Genomic DNA, 24,881 nt, shown 5'->3' on the forward strand with positions numbered 1-24,881 from the left:
AAATGCCTCATTGCTTTAGAGACCGCTCTCCCAACAGCCGAGCAACTGGAGGAGGGGCTAATTCCTAAGCCTTGCCCCCGCCCTAGCCTCCAGCGAATAGTGCTGAGAACAGAAGGGAGACGAAGTCAGGGGACACTCCGCCCCCGACTCGGGCTCCGCTAATCAGGGCGGGAAGGGTGTGGACTTCTCCCATTGGCCCTGCCCTCTAGAGCTGGGTAATTTAGAGGCGCGCTCAGGGCGGGAATGTAAGATGGCGGAATAGCACCGCGAGGTTGTTAATATTAAGTCTCTGTGCCGACTTAGCTTCTCCTCTTCGCAGCACCAGTGACCTCTTAAAGAAGACCTAGGAAAGCTGTCCAAGATGCCGAATATCAAAATCTTCAGCGGTAGCTCCCATCAAGACTTATCTCAGAAAATTGCGGACCGCCTGGGCCTGGAGCTAGGCAAGGTGGTGACTAAGAAATTCAGCAATCAGGAGACCTGGTAAGGACGAAATTGGGATCCTGATATGACCACAGCAGCTGCAGCCGCAGCCGCGGGGCTGCGGGGTCGCTGGGGGCTGGGACTTGGGGCTGCCGCGCGAGTGCCGGCAAACTCGGGCAGGGGGTAAAGCAGTAGCCTCCGGCGTGCGCGCTCGGAGAGCCGTTTCCGTTATTTTACCTCTAGCAGGACGGCGGGCGGGGGCGGGGGGTTCACGTTCATTTTCACGGTGCGGTGGGTGGAGAGCTGTTGAGATGGAGGTGGAGGTGAAGCTGTTAGGTTTGGAAGCAAAACGGGGCTACACCCAATGCGGGGATGGTGGCTACCGGGATCCAGGGGAGGAGAGCGTACAGACATGCTTAGCGTCAGCCTTGGGGACACGTGGCTTGTCGCTTCCCGGTTGAATCTCCCCAGCCAGACTGCGTGCACATCCACTCATACACGTAACTGTACAACAGGAGCCTACTGGGTTCTGAACCCTGGGTTCGTTTTCTAGAAGTTTGAGAAGCAGCTTTTCAATTCCAATTCGTATCCATCACGCTTGGTATTGACCGAAACTGATGTTAGGTACTAAAGGCGCGGAAATAGTATGCATGACGTCTTTTAGATTGACAAGTATTGGTTATTTACATTTTTAGAGTCATCTACCGTGTAATCTGACCCACCCTTAAGTCTACTTAACCCTATAATAAAATAATGCACTAATTGCATCCTTCCTTCACAGTCTACATCTCAGATTGAGTCATCCGGAAACTCATAAGGAATCTTCGTTAATAGTAAACCCTTGTTAAGAAATAAACCCCATGGCCTTCTCGAATGTACCTACTAGTACTGTACCACATTAGCACGTTTTCAAGAACACCATTTTATTCAGTTTAGAAGGAGTTTGGGAAGGAACCCTGACATTTGAATGTTAAAATACCGAAGGATAGGTACATCAAGGGAAAACTAGATGAAAGTTTGTTATACTTTGATTTTTTTTTAAGCTGTACCATTTCCCAACCCCCATCCATACTCCCCTTGCAATATCTAGGAAGTAATTTGGTTACCTTTTTTCTTTCCATGGCGCTTTCTGCTAAAACTGCACTGTTTTACTTCTAATCTAATACTTCCTAGTCACCTGGTTGATCAAATCGAAGCACGACCCAGTCTTCAATTAGCCAGTTATGGAGTTTCCTTGCTTAATAACCATTTCAAAAAATTAATTCAAATATATTTATAAATGCTTTTTTACTATTTTTTTCTTTAAGCTGATTTCCTTATGGTTTTTAGACAGCCTATAGAAGTATTCATCTGTAATGCATATCCTCCAGCAGTTGTGTGCTGCTGATTGTCATGTAAACAATGATGGCATCTGTAACCAGGCAATACCTTAGTCTGAGAGGCTTGCAAGCTGTTGTTAGAACTTTGACCACACCATTATGCTTCCCTGGATGTCAATAAAGAAGAAATTGGCCTGCACTTTGAGTGGCAGCATAACTAGGGGACAAGAATGTTTAATTATTTTTGTTTTTCGTGTTTTTTTAAGCAGTAAAGCATATTTGGCTCATGGTTCTAAAAGACTGAAAAATCAAAGAGGAATGTTTTATTTCCAAGGTTTCTTTGGCGCCTGTGGTTATTAAATCTTTTTCCACGGGTTTCAGGGAAGATATAAAGACTATTTTCTCCTTTTGTTAATCCTTCTCCCCTCTGCAGGGCTACGCACCAGAATAAACTATAGTCTTGAAAAGCAACTTAATTTCCAAGATTTATTTTAATTAATCCCAATATACATAATTGCCGATTGGCTGATTTGCTTGTTTCTTGCTTTAGTTGCTATTTTGTTCTATAGATATTCTGAACCTTTATTGAATACAAAACCTATTTTTCCAGTCAGACTCCAGTGGTTCATGCTTGTAATCCTAGCTAGGTCTGAGAATCTCGGTTCGAATGCAGCTTGGACAAGAATTAACCACCCAAAAATCTGGAACTGTAACTGTGGCTCAAGTGGTAGAGTACTAGCCCGGAGCACAAAAGCTCAGGGATAGCATACAACCCTTGATTTCAAGCCCCAGGACCAACACACTCAGAAACACACTTTTTTCTTTTCTGTTTGCCAGTCCTGGGGCTTGAAATCAGGACTTGGGCACTTCCTCTAAGCCTCTCTGTAGTCAAGGCTAGTGCTTTATCACTTGAGCCACAGTGCCACTTCCTGCTTTTTCTGTGTATCTGGTACCAAGGAATGGAACCCACAGCTTCACGCATGCTAGGCATACACTCTACCACTAGGCCAAACTCTTGGCCACACACCCTTTTTTCTAAGCTGCAGAAGTTTTACATCTATCCCTGTAATTCATCAGACCTAAAAGTGATAGGGCAAAATGGATGAGTCATCAGATGGAGTTGCAGAGTCTATCCTGAATGAAACAATTTTGCTATTGCTTAATTTAGCGGAATCTCTGGGTTGAGTAGCTTATCTTTTGAAGTCATGATCCCAATGGCTATAGTTGTTTAATAAATAGACATTAATGCAGAAAGTTCACTGTATGTGTATGTACACACAGGTTCAAGCAGTGTTAACACTAGAAGATGCTGGACCCAGTACTTTCTGAGGCTGGAGGATCTTGAGGACAGGGCCAGACTGGGAAACAAACAGATGCTGTCTCAAAAAAAAAAAAATGCTGGGGCCGGGGAGTTTAGCCTAGTGGTAGAGGGCTTGCCTAGCATGCATGAAGACCCAGGTTCAATTCTTTGGTACCACATACACAGAAAAAGCCAAACGTGGTGCTGTGGCTCAAGTGGTAGAGCTCTAGCCTTGAGAAAGCCCAAGAACAGTGCCCAGGCCCTGATTCAAGGCTCAGAACTGGCAATAAAACAAAATGCTGGGCTGGGAGTTTGGCCTAGTGGTAGAGTGTTTGCCTAGCATGCACAAAGCTATGGTTTGGATTCCTCAATACCACATACACAGAAAAGACTACAAGTGGTGCTGTGGCTCAAGTGGTAGAGTGCTAGCCTTGAGGAAAGTCCAAGGACATCACCCAGGCCCTAAGTTTAAGCCCTAGGACTGCCTGAAAATAAAATGCTGAAATTAGAATTTGATTTGATTCTTCAGCCATTCTGGTAACCTCATCTATAAAGCTATATCGACCTATTTACCTATCTATAGTTATCTAAGGGTTAAATGAGATAGGAGTAAGGTTCCTAGAACACTGCTTAACATATAGTTAAGTGCAACACCAAGTGGCAAGGATTCAGAGGAGTGGTAATGGTATTGTGGGAAAATGTAGGAAAAATATAACCCTTCTAATTCCACTACCCAAAATAAATTGCTCACTTTTTTATTTTTATTTTTTTGGATGGGATGGAGGGCTGGAATTTGAACTCTGAGCCTGGGTACTATCCCAAAGCTTTTTTTTTTGCTCAAGGCTTTGCTCCTTAAGCCACAGCACTTCTTTGGGTTTTTCCGTGTAGTTTACTGGAGATAAAAAGAAATATAGGTTGTGTAGTTTACCTCATTTGTAGTAACTAGAATGTGTGATATTCTTAGCAAGGGATCACAATATCTCAATCGCTAACTCCATAGGACCATATAAAGAAGTGAATCAAAATGAACTCCAAGATTTGTATTATGTCCTATATGCAGTTCTTTTTTTTTTGTTTTAGTTTTCTATACACTTTACCTTGCATATAAGCTTATGTGATCTGTGGAAAGAAGGGGAATGAGAGAAATAGCCTCCTAATGTAACAATCATACTCACTAAATACCCTGTTGGAAATGAACTTTACAACCTTGGGGGAAAGGCATTGGGGAGTGGTGGGAGGAGGTAACAGTGTTTAAAAGGAATGTACACATTACCGTAGTTATGTAATTGTGACCCCCTGTTTTAATCAATTACAAAAAAAAGTCTTGTGGATTTTCTTGCATGGATTGCCTCCTGAATAGCTAGGATTACAGACTTGAGCCACCAGTGCCCAGCTACTTTTTTATTTGATTTATGTCCTTCCAGATGTTTTACAGTTGTGTTTAAAATTCGTACAAAATGTATAAAATGTTTAAAGGTGGTTTATTTTTGGCCAGGTGCTGGGGCTTAATTTTAGTTCCTGGACCCAGCTTAAGCTTTTGCTTGAGACAAGCACTCTACCACTGGAGCCACAGCTCTACTTCAGATTTTTTTGTAGTTTATTGGAGATAAGCATCTCAGGAACTTTCTTGCCTGTTCTCCTCAAATCTCAGCCTACTGAGTAGCTAGCTGCAAGTGTGAACCGCTGGTATCCAGCTCATAAGATATATTTTTCTTAGTATAAATTAATTGCATTAAAGGATTTCTTTGTGGTATTCTATACATGGCTTATAGTGTACTTTGATCAGTTTTACCCCCTTTATTTTTAACAGCCTCTTTCTTCCTCTAGCACTACATATCAAATAGGTTATTCCTTTAATATTTAATGTAAATGATTTTAGGAAGCTGCGAAGATTTATAGTTACAGCATTATATTAATTTTCTTTCCTGGTACCTGGGCTTAAACTCAGGGCTTTTTTGCTTTTGTTTGCTTTCTTGCTCATAGCTGGCATTCTACCACTTTAGCCACAGCTCTAGCCTGGTTAGTTGAAGATTTAGTCTAATAAAATTTTCTGCTCAGGTTGCCTTCAAACATGGATCTTGCAGGTCTCAACCTCCTAAGTAGCTAGGATTTACTGGCATGAGCCACTGAGGTAGGCCATACTTTATTGGTGGTGTTCAGATCCTTACATGAGTTGATAGCTGGACAAGCGCTGTACAGCTTGAATCATACCCACAATTGCACCATAATTTTCGGTAACTAAATATCTTGTTCAGGTTCAGTCTTTGATCTCTCTACCACTTTACCCACAGCTCCACATTCTGCTTTTTTTGGTAGTTAATTGGAGATAAGACTCTCACATTTTTTCCTGCCCAGACTTGCTTTGAACCTTGATCCTCAGATCTCAGTATCCTGAATAGTTAGGATTACAAGCATGAGCCATCCAAGCACTGTATGAAATGAATTTTATGCCCTCAACACACTGCAGTAAGGAATTTACAGGGAAGGGAACTAAAATTCCATAGTTAACTTGCCAGTCTAGAAATTTTTTTTCATATATTTTTTATTGTAATTAATAGAAGGGTTACATTATATTTGCCAGATAGAAGGTGCATTAATTCACATACATTGATACCCTTTCTTATGTCTTAGTCCCCATTCCCCCCCCTAGAAATTTTATACTACATTTTATTCTTTTTTTTCTGTTTCCTGGGATTTTGCTAGTATGATATCTTAATTCAATTTAAAAATTTTTAGGCATACTAAAATTTTGTCTCTATTTTCAATAGTATCAGAAATTCTTATTTGATTTTCCTGGGTTGGCTGATCAGGAAAGTTTTTTAACTTTGGTTGCTTAGGATTTTCCTAAGAACCATATCCTTTGGTTAGTTAATCCCATGATTTTGTACATGCCAATATTTCCATTGTCAGATTCTTTTGTTTTTATTGGTGGGTCATGAAGCTTGAACTCCGGGCCTAGGCGTCTCTGAGCTCTTCAGCTCAAGGCTATCCCCCCTACTCCTGACCCACAGCCCCATTTCCCGTTTTCTAGTGATTAGTGCCTAGATTGGCTTTGAACCACCATCCTCAGATCTCAGCTTCCTGAGTAGTAGCTAGGATTACAGGTGTGAGCCACCTCGCCCAGTTCCATTGTTAAAATTCTTGATTTGAAGAATAGTCTTACATTCACTTCATTTCTCTTTTGTGTTTCTTCTCTGTTGAAGATGGTTTTGTTAGTTTCTAGTCTTTTCAAAACATCCAGGAGAAAATTTGTTCCAGACCACTAGAAAACACCCCAGTAACCAGAAAGAGTGCAAGTAATATTGCCCATCTAGTTGCTGAACTAGGTCTTTCTACCTATTAGGAGCAAACAAGTTGTATAGCCACTTCCCTTCATTTAAATCACTAATTTGTCTAGATTTAGAGGAAACCATAAGAATGATACTTTTTTTGGTGCAGGTACTACAGTTTGAATTCACAGCTTTGGGCTTTGCTTGGCTTTTTTTTTTTTTTGTGGGTCATGGGGCTTGAACTGAGCCTGAGCACTGTCCCTGAGCTCTTCACCTCAAGGCTACTGCCCTACCCTTGAGCCAAGCCCCACATCCCATTTTCTTTTTCTTTTCTTTTTGCCAGTCTTGGGGCCTAAACTCAGGGCCTGAGCACTGTCGTTGGACTTTCTCAAGACTAGAGCTCTACCACTTGAGCCTCAGCACCACTTCCGGCTTTTTTCTATGTATGTGGTACTGAAGAATCGAATCTGGATCTTCGTGCATGCTAGACAAGCACTCTACCACTAGGCCAAACTCCCAGTCCCACTTCACATTTACTAGAGGTTAATTAGAGAGAAGAGACTCAGGTTCTTTGTGTCTGGGCTGGCTTTGGAACTTGATCCTCAGATCTCAGCCTCCTGAGTAGCTAGGATTACAGGCGTGAACCACCCGACGCCAGGTTTTGTTTTGCTTTTTATCTCGAGGCTGATGTTCTACCACTTGAGCCACTCCTCCACTTCCAGCTTTTTGCTGATTAATTGGAGATCATGAACTTTTCTGCATGCTTTGGCTTTGAACCTCAGTCCTCAGATTTCAGGCTTCTGAATAACTATAGGATTACATATGTGAGTTCCCTAGCTGAGTATTTTGGCTGACCACAGAAATATCTTTGTCCTTTTTTTTTTTTTGCCATTCCTAGGGCTTGAACTCAGGGCCTGAGCACTGTCCTTGGGCTTTCCCAAGGATAAAGTTTTACTACTTGAGCCACAGCACCACTTCTGGCTTTTTCTATGTATGTGGAACGGAGGACTTGAACCCAGCCCTTAGTGCATGCATGCATGCATGCTAGGCGAGCCCTCTACCACTAGGCCAAGCTCCCGGCCCCTATCTTTTTTTTTTTTTTGCCAGTTTTGGGCTTGAGCTCAGGGCCTGAGCACTGTCCTTGGACTTTCTCAGAGCTAGAGCTTTACCACTTGAGCCTCAGCACCACTTCTGGCTTTTTTTTCTATGTATGTGGTACCGAGGAATCGAACCCGGGTCTTCATGCATGCGAGGCAAGCACTCTACCACTAGGCCAAACCCCCAGCCCCGGGCCCTGTCTTTGTATTTTATACTTCTGTGACCTTAGGTTTCACTGAAGGCTGCAGAAATGGTTTAATCAATGTATAATTATGAACTTTAAACATGTGGGTGTTGAAGGTGTAGCCCAGGTTACAGTGCTTGCCTAGCAAATGTAGGCTCTGGGTTTGATCCAAGCACTGATATTTTTTTAAATCAATAACAACAGCAACAACAACAACAACAACAAACCTTTAAGTTTGGTACTCGTGACTCACATCTGTAATCTAGCTACACAGGAAGCTGAGATCTGAGGTTTGCAGTTTCAAGTCAGCCCTGGCAGGAAAATCTGTGAGACTTTTTTTGGGGGGGGAGGAGTCATGGGGCTTCTACTCTGGCCTGGGCACTGTCCCTGAGCTCTTCAGCCCAAGGCTACTGCCCTGCCCTTGAGCCACAACCCCACTTCGGGTTTTCTAGTCATTAATTGGAGATAAGAGTCTCATGGCTTTGTATTGCCCCCTTGTCCTCGTCTTGGATGGCTTTGAAACTTAATCTTCAGGTCTCAGCCTCCTGAGTAGATAGGATTACAGGAGTGCGCCCGAGTGAGCCCCTGCGTGCCCCCTGTGAGACTCTTTATTTCTAATAAACTACTAAAACAAAAAAAAGCTCCAAGTAGAGCTATGGCTCAAGTAGTAGTGGAGCTCAGCCTTTAGTGAAAGGAAGCCTAGGGATAGCATTCAGGTCCTGAGTTCAATTCCCTAGGCTGCCACAAAAAACTTTTTTTGAGATAACCATAGTTTTACATGTGGTTGTGAGAAGTAATACAAAGCAGTTCAGTGTATTCATTACCTAGTTTGCCCAAACTTCTCATCATTTAATGGTAAAACTGGTACAGTGCAACCAACATATTGATATTGGTAATGGATAAGGTACAAAATGGCCCTGTCCCTGTGAGGATCTATCCTGTTCCATGTCCTAGCCACACCCACTTTTCCTCCTACCTCTGTGGTTTTCTTTTATTTTTTTCATTTTTTGTGGTTTTCTATTATATTTGTCTGGTTTGCGTGTCTTTGAGTAGTATCTCTTAAAATGTGTTGGAAAGTGTTCCTCAATTTTCTGGAAAAGCTTATAAAAATTTAACATTGGTTCTTCATAGAGCTCTCCACTGAAGCTGTCATTTAGTCTTCCTGGTATAGCAATCCCTCCAAGAACCAGCTTTTTGTTTCACTGATTTTTTTTCCTGTTTCAGTTTTATTGATTTGAGTTTTATGTTATTTTCTTCTTTTGCTTGCTTGTATATTTTCTTATTTTTCTCATATTCAAGGCAAGTATTTAGGTTCTTTTTCTCTTTTTTTGTGTGCCAGTCCTGGGGCTTGAAGTAAACTGCAATAGCGTGCGCATATCTGTCTGTTTGTCTGTCTTGGGACTTAAACCCAAGCTCAAATCCTGGGCACTGTCCCTGAGCTTTTATTTTTTTAATTTTTGTTTGTTTATTTTTTGCCAGTCCTAGGGCTTGAACTCAGGGCCTGGGCATTGTCCTTGGACACTTTTTACTCAAGGCTTGTACTCTGCTGCTTGAGCCACAACATCACTTCCAGCTTTTTGTGAGTATGTGGTACTGAGGAATTGAACCCAGGGTTTTGTGCATGCTAGGTGAACACTCTACCACTAGGCTACACTCCCAGCCCTGTCCCTGAGCTTTTTTCCTGAAACCTAAGTACTCTACCATTTGAGCTGCAGGTTCACTTTTGACTTTTTTTCTAGTTAATTGGAGGTTAGTGTCTCATAGACTTTCCTGCCCAGGATGGCTGTAAACCATGATTTTCAGATCTTCAACTCCTGAATAGCTGGGATTACTGGTGCAAGCCACCAGCACCTGGCTGATTTTTTTTTTCTTTTTGATGTTTGAGACAGTGTCTTCCTATGTAGCCCCACACTTACATCTTCCTACTCCAGTATCCCAAATATTGGGTTTACAGGCACATGCGCCACCACTTGTTAAGAACTTAGTGACTTATGCAGATAATTCACATCAAGTATAAGGACCATAGTATAAAATATTTTTCTGCAGTGCCTCAGGAAGGTTTGTCTTCAGATATCTTAAACTAAAGCATTTTCCTTTCTTGCCAGGAATTTAATTTCTCTGTCTTAATTGGTTTCTAATTTCATTTATTTCCTTGTTTGCTTTGTTTTTGCATGATGCTGGAAATGGACCGCAAGGCCTATTACATGCTAGGCAAGTGTTTTGTAGGTGAGCTATATGCCCACCTCACCTTTACTGATTTTACTAGTGGTTGCTCTTTGTCTGGGGAGAAGTATGGGGTAATAGTGATTCTGACAAAGCACATTGAGTGAGTAGTTTCTGAAATCATGCTTTTGATGCCTACTTGCAAGAGTGAGCGGAAAAAATGGATCTTTTCATAACTGTTGCCATTCTTATTTAGAGTACGTTTTTTTGTTGCTCAGTAGGAGTTTTTGACCATTTTGCTTTATTGCTTCTCTATACACCTTTCTCTTCCCTACTCTCTGCCACACCTACAGGATTAATTGGAGACTTGATGCTGCTGTGTCGTATTATGAGATGATTTCTTAAATCTAGACCCCTACTCCCCTTTGTGTGGTGTTAAGCACTGAACATAGGGCTTGCACTTGCTAGGCAAGTACTCTGCCACTGAGCTATGTTGCTACTGATTTTTTTGTAGATTCTAACTTTTTCTAGATACTAAATCCAAGTATGGGTATTGAAATTTTCATTATATGGTAAATTATAGCCCTACTCTGTAATTAACATAGCTTCCTATGAAGTTTAAAACTGGTGAGTCATTCCTTATGATATTCCTATTTCATTATATATGTATTATGTAACAGTCACAGGTGATGTATCAGATGTGTGTTCATAATATATGGTCATTGCTAGAAATTATGGTCCAATTATTTGTGTATTCTTCAGAGTAAAGTCAGTCAATCATTTTCATGCCACGTCATGTGTATAAGCTCATAATATGTAGTGCACTAGAACAAATGGAGGCAGTAAGATGCTTCTGGTATAGGGGCTCCCTGAGAAGAAAGCATGGCAGGGCAGGTGGCTCATCCACAGCCTTTGGGGGAAGCTGTGGTTGTTGTTTTTCTATGCCAGCCCTAGGGCTTGAACTCAGAGCCTGGGTGCTGTCCCTAAGCTTCTTTTCCTTAAGGTTAGTGCTATTTGAGCTAGAATACCACTTCTGGCTTTTTGTGTTTATATGGTACTGAGGAATCGAACCCAGAGATTCAAGCACTCTACATTAAGCTATATTCCCAACCCCCAGAAGCTATGGCTTTTACACTGTCTTTACAATGTAGTTATGGAAAAAATATTTTTATATAATATTTGTGTATTCTAGTGTGGAAATTGGTGAAAGTGTACGTGGAGAAGATGTCTACATTGTTCAGAGTGGTTGTGGTGAAATTAATGACAATCTAATGGAGCTTTTGATCATGATTAATGCGTGCAAGATTGCTTCAGCCAGTCGGGTTACTGCAGTCATCCCATGCTTCCCTTATGCTCGGCAGGATAAGAAGGATAAGGTAAGAGCAGAATCTTTTTTGCTTTGTTTTGTGCTGCTGATTGAACCCCTTTATATGCTAGACAAGTGCTTTACCACTGAATACCTTGAGTCCAGATTATTTTATTATTTGTGTGTGTGTGGTCCTGGGGATTGAACTCAATGCCTGGGTGTTGTTCCTAAACATTTGTGCACAAGGCTAAAATTCTACCCCTTGAGCCACAGCTCTACTACAGCTGTACTTCCAGCTTTTTGGTGTTAATTGGGAGATAAAAGTCTCATGGACTTTCCTGCCTAACTGGCTTTAAACCATGATCCTCAAATATAAGTTTCCTGAGTAGCTAGGAGATTATTTAACTATCATAGTTAGGGGAAAGTTCTTTGGTTGTTTTTTGTTTGTTTTGGCTTGAATTCAGGACCTGGGCACTGTACTTGAGCTTCTCTGTGCTCAAAGCAAGCACCACCTGAGCCACAATGCCATTTCTTGCTTTTTTCGTGTATGTGGTACCAAGGGCTTCATGCATGCTAGGCAATATTTGTTTGTTTATTGTACACTGGGAGGGTTCACAGTACAATGTACTGTGATAAACCTGACTTCCTCTCACCAGTCCTTTATCTTATTCTTTATTGGTTATTTTATTTATTTATTTTGGTCTTTGGTAGTGGGACTTAGACTCTGGGCCTGGGCCCTGTCCCTGAGCACTTCTGCTCATGGCTATTGCCCCTACCCCTGGGCCTGGGCATTGTCCCTGAGCTCTTCAGCTCCAGGCTACCGCCCAACCCCTGAGTCACAGAACGACTTCTGGTTTTCTAGTGGTTAATTGGAGATAAGATTCTCAGGGTCTTTAATGTATTTAGTACGGTGACTTTGAACTGTGATCCTCAAAGGTCTCCTGATCCTCAAGATCTCAGCCCCCTGAGAGCTAAGATTACAGGTGTGAGCCACTGTGCCTGGCTCCTACTGGATGTATTTTTTTTGCTAGTCCTGGGGCTTGAACTTTGGGCCTGAGCACTGTCCTTGGACTTTGTCCTTAAGGCTAGCACTCTACTACTTGAGCCACCCCACCACTTCCAGCTTTTCTATGTATGTGGTACAGAGGAATCAAACCTGGGTCTTCGTGCATGCTAAACAAGCATTCTACCACTAGGCCAAACTCCTGGCCCTCCTATTGGATATTTTAAAAATCGCATTTCCTTTGGTATTGCCCTATTTTCAAAACAGTAGGCATCTGATTAGTTTAAATAAACGTTTATATTTTATTCAACAAATTCATGATTTTTTATTTAGCTCATTTTGGATAGTATTATTAAAATGAAGCACCTGTACTTTGGGGTAGAATTTTTTTTTATCCAAGACTAGGACTCAGACTTGTTATTTGATGCTTGCTTTCATTAATTGACTGATTCTCTACCACCTGAGTCATGCCTCCAACCCCCTAAGTGTTGGATAATTTTTTTTTTGTCTGAGACCGGAATTCTTGATAATCTGAGGCTTACATTCACTCATTAACTGTGGTGCTCTACCACCTGAACCATCCCTCCAACCCCCATATTTTTTGTCAGTTGTGGGGTTTGAACTATGGGCCTGGGCACTGTTTCTGAACTCTTCAGATGAAGGCTATCACTCTAACCCTTGAGCAATAGCACCCCTTCCAGTTTTCTGGTGGTTAATTGGAGATAGAGACTCATGGATTTTTCTTTTTGTCAATGGTGGGGCTTTGATGAACTCGGGGTTTTGAACTTGGCCAGAACTCGCCCTGAGCGCTGTCACTGAACTCTGCAGCTCAAGGCTACTGTCCTACCCCTGGAGCCACAGTGCCACTTCCACTTACGATTTTCTGGTGGCTAATTGGAGATCCTCAGATCTCAGCCTCCTGAATAGTTAGGATTACAGGTGAGAACCACCTCCCTAGGCACAAAGTATTGCAGTCAGTGTTTACAATGTAATCCAATCAACTCACATCCTCATACTTCACTTTCCTAGAAAAATTTCTACAGGCTTCATTCTTATATTTTCATACTGCAAATATCTACTTTTATTGTATTAATCCTCTCATTTTCCTTGTTATCCCACCTTCCTCATACCTAGCAGCTACCCCCAACAGCCTGTTTCTCTTTCTCTGCCCCCTAAAACTCCCTCTTGATAAATAGCTCATGCATTGAAATATTGAGTTTGAATAATTGAGCACTGTAAGCACTAAAGGCTGAAATTAGATATACAAAGTTATGAAGATAATTTTATTTACTGTCTTTAGTTGGAATAAGGATGTTACTTAATATTTGTTGTAGATTATGATGTCCTCAGTGCCATGAATTTCCTATTGGCATAGTTCCTTAAATACAGTAGGTTACTTAATAAGTATTTCTCAAGCAAATCAAGTGTTCTCCATTTTTTTCTCTTTCTGTTTAGAGCCGGGCTCCAATCTCAGCCAAGCTGGTTGCAAATATGCTGTCTGTAGCTGGTGCAGATCACATCATCACCATGGATCTACATGCTTCTCAGATTCAGGTATCTGTAGAAGCTAAATATTGGAGGTTAGAAAGATGGGAAGAGAGCCAGACATGATGGTACACATCTGTACTCCCAGCTCCTTGAGGGTCGACAACTTCAGAGTAACCTGAAACTGCCCAAGGAAGCTAGACATGATAAAGAAAATTTAAGTTTATTTAGAATACAAAGTGTAAGTCAGGTGCTGGTGGCTCATACCTGTAATTCTAGCTACTCAGGGAAGCTGAGATCTGAAGATCATCATCAAAGCCAGCCTGGGTAGAAAAGTCCATGAGATTTTTATCTCCAATATACTTGGAAAAATCTAGAAATGACGCCGTAGCTCAAATAGTAGTGCACTAGCACAAAAGAAGGTCAGAAGCTGACTCAGGCCCCAAGTTTAAGCCCAAGGACCAGTTAAAAAAGCATACAAGGTGTGCTATTGACACCCATAGCATAAGGGCTGCTGCCACATTACTTTATAATGTTGAAAATATAATAAAAATTGCTTGAGGGCAATAATTTACATTTTCATTCTTACATACATAAAGTGTTTCTTCCTACATTTCAAGTATAGATTAAAAACGTGTTGACTAAACATTTTACAATGATCTTACATGGTGTAATAAGACTTTAATTTATTTTTTGTTATTAAAAATGTAATATACGGCGGGGTTACAGTTATTGAATGAGTCTCAAATCCCACAGCAGCACTTTCCCCAGGTTTAAGACAGTTACTTTGAACTTGATATTATGTACAGAGAATGACCAGATGGGTGTGCTACTTTAGCAGGTTCCAGATCAAACAGGTGTTAACACATACTGTGAAACTTCTTTGCCAGATGTTTCACTGTATTAGAAGTTAAATAAAATATCTGGCTTTACCCGATAACATCTCCATTAAGGCAAAAGCTGAAGTTGAATAGGAGGCTTTTTTTTAAAAAAAGAATTTATTGTTACCATAAAGGTGATATACAGAGGGATTACATTTGCATGCATCGCATCACTACACTTTTCTACCCTTTCTCGGATTCTGAACAGAAGGCTTTGATGGGCAGTATTGGGTAGCTCTTAGTTTGACTGGAGTTGCTTTTTTTCCATTTTATTATTATGGAGATGTTGTATAGAGGGGTTAAAGTTACATAATAGAGTTGCTTTTTAAATTTATAGAACCTACTTTTTCTTATAAACCCAGACTAAGGAAAGTAGAATACTCCATTTATTTATACTGTTTGATAGATTTCAAAGTGTAATTGTTTAAAGTCTTTAGATGATGCAGTGGGATATGTAGTACAGAGGAGTGTACTTATTTTGTAGAATAAGGACACTTTAATACAACTTAATTTTGGGGGGGTTGATTGTAGAGCTTGAAATCTGGGCCTGGGTGCTGTCCCTGAACTCTTTAGCTCAAGGCTACTGCCTATCCCTTGAGCCACAGTGCCACTTCCTGTTTTGAAGTGGTTAATTGCAAATAAGAGCTTCATAGACTTTATTGCCTGGGCTGGTTTTGAACTGCGATCCTCAAGATCTCGGCCTCCTGAGTGGTTAGGATTACAGGCGTGAGCCACTGTGCCCAGCCTAATACAAGTTAATATGGCTTCGGTCAAGTTTATATACTGTAGGATTTAGAAGTAATTTACTAGTAACTCATGAGTTTGCATGGTGGCTGGGCAACTCTTCGGTCCTTTGCTGAACTTGGTGTTCTTCATAGGGACTTGTTCATGTTCCAGGGGTCAGGTGTGGGATGGGTAGAGGATGGCGTTGCTGATCTTGGCTGATCAGCCTAGGGTAGATCTTTGAAAGTTGCAGTAAATAGTCAACATATAAGTCACTAATTTCTAAGTGTCAGCTATTTATTATTGGATGAGAAGGAACAAGGAAGCCAGACTGACCCAGCTTTTTTTTTGCTCCAGGGCTTTTTTGATATCCCTGTGGACAATTTGTATGCAGAGCCTGCAGTCCTGAAGTGGATTAGGGAGAACATCTCTGAATGGAGGAATTGTACTATTGTTTCACCTGATGCTGGTGGAGCCAAGAGGTATGGCTACCGTGATTTTCAGGGGGCTGGGTAGTTGTTCCGATGATTGTCTCACAAAGTGTGATATTTTCCTAGCCAAGTGGTAAGTAGCATGTACTTCAGATTTCTAGTCACCGGTTGTGATATAGATGACATACAGATTTACTCTTTTACTCATCCAAGGTGCTACTTGGAAAAAATAAAAAAGTAGAAAGTGAGCCCTAAACAGTCATGGTCTTGTGGGCTTGACTCTCCTATCAGTAACTTGGCACTATAGAGCTAACAGTACTATTATAAGCCTGTATGGAAGAGTAGGAAATTTGGTTTGGAAATGAATGATAGCTGCTATTAAACCTTATATTGGTGGATAAACAAACTTTTACATACCTCTTATAAGGTTTTTGGTTAGAGCATTTGATCCTTGGTATTAAAATTTTAACCATGGCCGGGAGTTTAGTGGTAGAGTGCTTGCCTAGCATGCACAAAGACCTGGGGTCAATTCCTCAGTACCACATACATAGAAAAAAGCTGAAAGTGGTGCTGTGGCTCAAATGGTAGAGCTCTAACCTGGAGAAAGCCCAAGGACAATGCTCAGGCCCTGAGTTCAAGCCAGGATTGGAAAAAATAAAATAAAATATTAACCATGGAGGAGAGTAAACTATGGCTTTTTTGAGTAGTTTATTAGAGATAAGAGCCTCAGAGTTTGCTGTCTGAGTTGGCTTCAAACCAAATCCTCATATCTCAGCCTCCTGAGTAGCTTCGATTATAGGCGTGAGCCCCAAGTACCCGGCAAGTATGACATTTATTTATCTATTTATTTATGTATTGACTCAGAGCATGGGCACTGTCCTTGAACACTTTTTGCTTAAGGCTAGTGCTCTGCCACTTGAGTCACAGCACCACTTTTGACTTTTTCTGTATATGCGGTACCGAAAAATTGAACAATTAGTCTATGCTTCTGGCATTTTTTGATGTTACTGGGAATTCACCTCAGGGTCTCACATTTGCTAGGCCAAAACCTCTACTACTGGGTGACATAACTAACCATGTGTGTTATTTTTATTTAAAAGCTATGTCCTTTGGGGCTGAGAATTTGGTCTAGTGGTTGAGTGCTTGCCTAGTATGCAAAAAGAACTGGGTTCGGTTCCTCAGTCCCACATACCTAGCAGAAGCTGGAAGTGGTGCTGTGACTCAAGTGGTAGAGCTCTAGCCTTAAGAAAGCCCAATGACAGTGCTCAGGCTCTGAATTCAAGCCCCAGAACTGGCAAATAAAAAGCCACGACCTTCAAATTTCAAACACATTCTTTGTCATTGTCATACATTGCAAGTTAGAATACTTTATTAGCTCACAAGGTACAAAGTAAAAACCCTTGATTTCTTTTCTTTTTTGTGCTAGTACTGAGGCTTAAACTCCAAACTCAGGGCATGTTGCTTCTACTTATCTTTCTCTATTCAAGACTAGTGCTCTATCCCTTGATCTACAATTTTACTTCTCTTGTCTTCTTACTGGTTAGAGATCAGAGTCTTAATTTTTTACTCTGGTTGCACCTTGATCCTTAGATCTCAGCTTCCTGAGTAGCTAGGATTATAGATGTAAGCCACTATCACCCAGCTTAAGAGCCCTTGATTTTCTTAGTGCATTAGTCCTCAGCAGTACATACAAATGTATGTCACACAGGGTTTTGTTGATTTTGGTGGTATGGAGGCTTCAAGTTGAGGCAATGATTGCCCTTGTTTTCTTGCTCAGCTTGTACTCTGCCATTTGAGCAGTGCATTCACCCTGACCTTTTGGTAGCTATTTCTTTTTTACTTTTTGGTCAGTCATGGGCTTGAACTCTGAGTCTGGGCACTGTCCTTAAGCTCTTCAGCACAAGGCTAGCGCTCAACCACTTTAAGCCACAGCCCCACTTCCATTTTCCTGGTGGTTAAATGGAGATGAGAGTCTCACAGACTTTTGGGCCTGGGCTGGCTTTGAACCATGATCCCCAGATCTCAGCTTCCTGGGTAGTTAGGATTACAGGCATGAGCCACCAGAACCTGGCTTTTGCTGGTTATTTGTTTGGAGATGGAATTTGGATACTTTCTACCCAAGCTGACTTTGAACCCCAATCATCCTGATCTCAGAATCTTGAATAGCCACGTTTTCAAGTTTGTTCCATCAGTATAAAGATTTTACATATTTTTTTTCTGTTTGGAGAAATAGAAGAAAGAGCTGCAAAACACAGGTTATTAGGAAAAGCTAATTTAGAACTTTCTAAAAGCCATTCAAATCTTCAATGACTTTTTCAACAGCTTCTTTAATTCCAGTGGAACTGATAAACTGGGATCTTGCATTCTCTTATCTAGCCAGATGGATGGCTTGATGAACCCCGTGTAATCGCTATTTCCATGTGCAATACTAGAGACAACATTACCAAAAAATCCCTACACTGGTAGTTGTCACAGTTGTTCCTTAACTTTTAGGCATATTTTGTTCACATCATGCCAGAAGATTTGGTAAATATATGTCAAGTAATAGAGCAGGTTTTCTTTCACATTTGGTGTAAGAAAACTCTTTTCAGCAGATAGCTTTCCTACTTTTGTTAAGTTTTTCATTGTGATTGCCTTATAGTGATGAGAATTTATCTAGTGGCTATTGTGTCTTGGCAGGTTGTCGGGAATAACTTTCTATTCCTTTCATGAATGGAAACTATATAGAAATTATTTATTGAGTGTAGGAAATTATGTTTTCTGTCTTTCTCCTTTGATGGTGACTCTTGTCTATTGAGCACAGACAGGGAGATTTGAGATAACTAGTATGCATTTGCTTTGGACAATCATAAAGAACCAAAGCACATGCTTCTTCTTCAAGCACAAGAAAGGTGACCGAGTGTAGCATGGTCACTTGGGACAGCCTACTGCCATTTACCCCTAAATGCCTCTCTGCTTGAGTGAACTCTGTGAGACTTTGAGCCAGAGAGATTTGTCTTCCCTCTCTCCTTCTAGTTGGGTTCAGTATACATGTGGTTTGTAATCAGGAAAAAAATGGAAGTGTTTTATTTGGAGACAACATGGGCTGTATAGTGAGGCCTAGTTTGTCTGGTTAACTGCTATCACTTTCTTTCTAGCATTCATAGAAGGATTTCCCCAGCTTGGTGTTCAGGTACAGTTAACGTTGACTTGGTGGATGTTTTGCCACCATCACAGAGGGAAGCAATGAGGGCATGGATATTGGAACAGGCTGGGCACTGCTCCTCTCCTACTAGCTTCAGGTTCACATCTCACTACATCCACAGTCACGGGTCTTCTTCCACAATGGAAATTGGGATAATTTTTGCACTTGTATTTAATGAGGTCTTTTCTGCCACTCCATTAAATTAATGTGCTTTTGCATATATTGCTTACCAGGACTGGTAAGGGTATCTTCTTTCTGCTTAGAATGAATGATTATCCAAATTTAGTAACACATTCCTATCAAAGGCATGATTTAATAAATAATACCACATCTGTTTGTTTGTCTTTGAGATGCTGATGATAGTTGCTTACTTCCAAACCTGGGGATAATTTGGTTTCAAGGAGTATTCTCTCAGGAAGCCAGCCCATTCTGTGCGTGTGGTGCTAGGGGAATCGAACCCAGGGCCTCATGCATGCTAGGCAAGCACTCTACCACCAAGCTACACCCCAAGCCCTACCAGCTCATTCTTCTGAAGCCCCATACATGTGCATTTAAATTAAGTTGGAGCATGTCCTGTTTTACAGAGTGACTTCCATTGCAGACCGCTTAAACGTGGACTTTGCCTTGATTCACAAGGAGCGGAAGAAGGCCAATGAAGTGGACCGCATGGTGCTCGTAGGAGATGTCAAGGATCGAGTGGCTATCCTTGTGGATGACATGGCTGACACTTGTGGCACCATCTGCCATGCAGCTGACAAGTATGATGCTGTGGGACTGGTGATGAGGAGCAAAAACCTAACTGCTCTCTAAATGACTAGAGCTAGCTGATTTCTTTTTGGAACAGAATTGAAGGGGGAAAAGTAGGGTTTTTTTATATAACAGAATTTGAAGGGATAGGTGCCAGTAATGGGACTTGAACTCAGAACCTCATATTGTCGTTTAGCATTTCCATTTTCAGTTAGCATTGTATCACTTGTTCTGCAGCTCTAAGTCCAGCTTTTTGGCGGTGAACTGGAGATAAGCATCTCAAGGTCTTATATCTCAGCCTCTTCAATGTATCTAGTATTCTAGGCATGAGCTCTACCTGTGCCATCCTTCATCTTAACCTCATGACTGCTTTACCTGCACATTTTAAAAAGAACACTGAGCTGATGGCAGTCACCAGCCTGTTGATTCCCTAGTTTACCATGTTCGTCAGCTTTGTACTTACTGATCTTCCTAAAACTAGCTAGGCTTTACTCTACCTATTGCCTACCATCCAAGCCACTATGGGCTGCATTGTGTTTGCTAAAATGTTCTATGGTTTTGGTACCCTTCTTTTAGCAGTAGTTAAGACTTTGAATTCTGGGGTCATTTTTTTTAAATTGTTGGTTGTGGGACTTATGCTGGGCACTGTCCCTGAGCTCTTCAGCTCAAGGCTACTGCCCTACCCCTTGAGCCACAGTGCCACTTCTGGTTTTCTGGTGGTTAATTGGAGATAAGAATCTCATAGATTTTTTAGTGCCCTGACTGACTTTGAACCCTGATCCTCAGAACTTAGCCTCCTGAGTAGCTAGGATTACAGCTGTGAACCACTGCTCCTGGCATATGAGTCAATCCTTCCAGCCTTTTGTTTTACTTTTCAGGTTTTAGTCTTAAGTTTTGCCTGGGATAGCCTTGGACTGTGATCCTCCTACCTATCAGTGACCTTCCTGTATAGCTTTTTTTTTCTTCTATGTACCAGAGTTTGAATATTACCTTGTTCTTGCTACCTTGTCCCTCTGCAATTTGAACCATGAACCCAACCTTCTCCTATATAATTGGGATCATAGGCACACTCTATCATGACTGATACAAAGGCTTTATAACATTTGCCCAGGCAAGCCCAGAACCAAGAACATCCGTCACATCCTTGCATGTAGCTAGAATGATAGATGACCCGTAACATACCCAGCAATTGTTTGAGATAGGTTTGTTCAAATATTTTCTTAAACAATAATATGTCTACTTCCAAGAAGATGGAATTATAGGCATGAACCATTATGCCTCCTTCTAAAATTTGTTTGAGGCAGTTAGGATTCTTAGTGTAGAGAAACCTTCCTTCCTCAGCTCTGTGTCAACCTCCCAAGTTCAGGAGTATAGGTATCCACCACCATGCCACCTCTGTATGGTTTTTATAAACTCCTGAATATCTGTGACTGGTTTATAAAAAATATCCAGGTATTAGTAGCACAAGTCTATAATTCTAACTACTGAGAAGTCACACATGAGGGACTGTGGTTCAAAGCCAGCCTGGGCTGAAAAATTCCTTAAGACTACTTTAACAGTGAAAAAGTAAAAATCCACAATAGTGTTACCAACTGTGAATGAGCAAGGAGAGGAGACATGAAGCTAGGAATTCCAGCCCCCTTGTACTGACAAAGAAAAGCCAGAAAAAATGTGATTGGGTATTGTGATTCCTGGCTTAGATCCTTATATTTGTAAGGTTGATTTATCCTTTATTAGTTATGTAATTGATGTCCTAATTGTAAAAGATCATCTGCTTACAATGATAGCACTTATCATGATAGTTCCTATCTCTTCCATGGCGCAACCCAATGCAAGTCTTCTTGCTTGGATTCATTCACTTTCAGGGGCTCAGACTTTCTCTAGAAAAGGAAAACAGTTAAAGTTCTGCCAAGAAGTAGCTTAGTATAGATTTCTCTCTTTGGCATGGACAGAATGTATCCTTACACAATCGTCCTGTGGAGCCATCGCTCCAAATCCGATGGGATTTGGAGATTGCCTTCGAGAGCTGTGTTGATATAGATGATGTCTGCAGCAACAGAGGCCTCTTGAGGAATTTAGTTCCCTTATGAAAAGAAAATGCTAGAGAGCTTGCTGGAACTCTCCTGGTACATGGGTTCAAGAGGTTGTAAGAGCACATAGCAAGGTGGCTCCACCTTGAGGTTAAAAATAAAATGAACCTTGACCTTGGATTTGCCAGCCTTCATCCAGTACTGTAAGAAATAAGTCTGCTTTACCTATCTCGTCTATTGTTTGTTGTTATGGTAGACTAATGCATTCCTTTTTTTGCTTTACTCAGATTCCACAGTGACATGTAAGATTAGTCCAAATCAACTGTTTTTCTTCTAGACTTCTCTCAGCTGGAGCCACCAGAGTTTATGCAATCTTGACTCATGGGATCTTTTCTGGCCCAGCCATTTCTCGCATCAACAATGCCTGCTTTGAAGCAGTTGTAGTCACCAACACTATACCTCAGGAGGACAAAATGAAGCATTGCTCCAAAATACAGGTGAGAATAAGGATAGCAACACAAGTCAGGCACAGTGTCTCATGCCTGTAATCCTAGCTACTCAAGAGGCGGAGATCTGAGGATCACAGTTCAAAGCCAGCCCAAACACTAAAAGTCTGTGAGACTTTTATCTCCAGTTAACCACCGGAAAACCAAAAGTGGCACTATGACTCAAAGGGTAGAGCATTAACCTTAAGCTGAAGAGCTCAGGGTCAACTCCCAGGCCCAGAGTTCAAGTCCCACAGCCTACTAAAAAAAATAGAATAGCAAGAATTGAATTAGATAGCTAAATTCTGTTTTGCTTTGAGTCAATAGGTTTAGTCTGTCATCACCATTTTGATGTGACTGAGTCAAGATTTTCTTGCCATTATTGGTATCATGACTCTTTCCTAAGTGGTTAGAGCAAAACATGTTAGAGAATGTAGCTGAGGAGCCTGGAGTGTAACCTAGTGGGAGAGTGCTTGCCTAGCATGCATGAAGTACTGGGTTCAATTCCTTGGTACCATATACATAGAAAAAGCCAGAAGTGATACTGTGGCTTAAGTAGTAGAGCACTAGCCTTGAGGAAGTCCAAGGGCAGTGTTCAGGTCCTGAGTTCAAGCCCCAGGACTGGCAAAAAAGAAAAAAGAAAAGAAAATGTAGCTGAGTGTGGGCTCCTAAGAGAGAGAAAGCACTTTTACTTGCCTGCTCACCAACACAGGTTCCAGATGGGCTAGTTAGCTCTGCCCTAAGTACTGACTTGATACCTTTCTTACTTTCCTAGGTGATCGACATCTCCATGATCCTTGCAGAAGCAATCAGAAGAACTCACAATGGAGAATCTGTTTCTTACCTATTCAGCCATGTCCCTTTATAATAGAATAACTTCGGAGGCTTTTTAAAAAATGTTAACCCCCACCCCTTGTTCTCCCTTGGTTTCTCTTAGTATTTGATAAATTTAGCAGAAGACCTAGCTTGCTCCAGTGTAGCTTTCTATGTCCCACATGTTATATTAGAGTTAGTGGATCCTAACCTGGGGAAAGACAAATTGAGATGAACTGCTGGGATTTTCTTCTACCTGCGATATCCTGGCTTCCTTGCTCATTTTATGACCCCTTCAGCATGAACTAGAGCTCAGCTGCTGTAAGATTTGCAGACTTTTGCGCATATTCTGCAAAGCTGTTTAAATGTGATTGATAAAGTTTAGACTCCTTTGCTTGTGAATGCTTTGGGTTTTTTTCCCCCCTTTGTTCCAACTAACTTGCAACAAAGCCAGCCTATGTGAGAAAAATTCTCCAAGGCCTATAATACTACAATAAAGCAGGTCTGAACAACCTCAAACCTAGTCCTGGTAGCTGAGCCCCCTGTAAGGCAGGAGCAAGTAGTTCAGCTTAAGCAGTTGTTAGGCAGGATCTTGAAGTGGGGATGGAGGGTAGCTCAGTGTAGCAATTGTGTCTTGGGAGGAAGAAGCCTGATTATCATCGTCATCATCATCATCTGCTTGACTATGTGTAGCTTGGATACTCCTTTGTACCTATTCCTTTCCATTTAGATTTCCATTTAGCTATCTTGACCTTTTCCTGGCCAAATATCATCTTGGGCCCAACTGGTCATTGTATTATAGTCTCCTGCAGTACAAAATTGCTTCCTGCTATATAATTGTTAATGTTCACATTAGATAATTTGCTGTAGTTTAATCTTTCAGCCTGTTGCCACAGTGGTTGTAGGTTTAAGGTGATATCTTACATAGTGCCTTTTAACTAATTTAAGTATTTAATTTTCATCTGTGTTCCTCGGATCCGTTTGGCCTCAAGTGAACTGAGAATCTGTTTTTAAAAGACTGATGTTATTGTCTGTTGTAGAGAAACTAATAAAGTGTTCGTGTGTGATTTGCGTCGTCTGTATTGTATCTACACTGATTTTTCTCCCAAAGGTTTCGTCTAGAAGTAATTCTTCCTTTCCAGCAATTTTCTCTGTTTTTAAATTCTTGACTGCCTTATTAAGACAAGAGAAAATAATGCAGTGATTTTATTCACCTGCTAGACAGATTGTGGGGTTTGCTGAGAGTTAGATAAAATGAATTCTGTGCAGTATTTACTTGAGCCATAGGGAGTATAATATTTGTTCTATACTGCTTATTCCTGATGAACAAACATACTCTCTGATTTTGGCCATATATATCCCTTGCCTCCTCATGCCCAGAACTTTAGATTGCATGGACCTAGACTGGCAGTCCCCAAAGCTAATATTTGACTTTATCTCAGTCTTCTTTCTAGGTTGCATTTCAAATGTTTTCTGCTGGAACTCTTAACAACTTGAGGGTTATTAGAATTAGCCTGGACATGTAAAGAACAAGGTCATTGCCTTTCCTATTGGTTTACCCTCCTGCTATCTTTTATTAGCTCCTTGTCACAGAGGAGGAAAGATGGGTGGCTCTTCCCTCATCCCATAATTAGTTTTGCACTGTTGGCCTAGCGCCTTCTATCTAGATTACAGATGATTCATGCTAAATGTCCCAGGTGGTTTTGTGTTTGTTTGTTTTGTTTTAAAAAAACAGCCATTATCCAATGTGGAGAAATAGAAACAGCTCCTTCCCTTGTACCTCTGGCCAATAGAGACATCCTGCACTTAATGAATTTCCTGAAGCCCAGAATCTGACTTCATGCCCTGTCTTTACAGAAGATCACAGTTCTCAAATCACCTCCTGATTAGGATTATGTATGTGAGCCACTAGCACCTGGCTTATTTCATGTTTATTTTTTCACATTCTTTTTGGACAGAGATGTGGCTCAAGTGGTCAACACTTGTGGAACAATCTCAAGACCTTGAGTTCAGTCCCTAGTGTAAGTTAATGGAAAT

General features: G+C 41.1%; 1 protein-coding gene across 1 annotated transcript; it reads left to right on the forward strand.

The window, feature by feature from the left end:
- The first annotated feature begins 212 nt into the window (after positions 1–212).
- Prps1 (phosphoribosyl pyrophosphate synthetase 1) lies at positions 213–23,922 on the forward strand. The gene is made up of 7 exons (XM_090325629.1): positions 213–483; positions 10,949–11,132; positions 13,521–13,619; positions 15,512–15,636; positions 19,354–19,527; positions 21,884–22,043; positions 22,807–23,922. Exons 1-7 carry the CDS (start codon positions 362–364, stop codon positions 22,897–22,899), a joined length of 957 nt encoding a protein of 318 aa, XP_090181755.1. The 5' UTR covers positions 213–361; the 3' UTR covers positions 22,900–23,922.
- Positions 23,923–24,881: the final 959 nt, after the last annotated feature.

The sequence above is a fragment of the Megascapheus bottae genome, chromosome X (genome assembly GCF_031878675.1).
Source record: "Megascapheus bottae isolate mThoBot1 chromosome X, mThoBot2.hap1, whole genome shotgun sequence".
In the NCBI taxonomy this organism is placed as follows: Eukaryota; Metazoa; Chordata; class Mammalia; order Rodentia; family Geomyidae; genus Megascapheus; species Megascapheus bottae.

Coding starts and splice junctions, on each gene's coding strand:
- Prps1 (XM_090325629.1), top strand. CDS start 362: ATGCCGAATATCAAAATCTTCAGCGGTAGCTCCCATCAAGACTTATCT. Junction 11,133..13,520: donor GGCAGGATAAGAAGGATAAG/GTAAGAGCAGAA, acceptor CTTTCTGTTTAG/AGCCGGGCTCCAATCTCAGC. Junction 15,637..19,353: donor GATGCTGGTGGAGCCAAGAG/GTATGGCTACCG, acceptor CCTGTTTTACAG/AGTGACTTCCATTGCAGACC.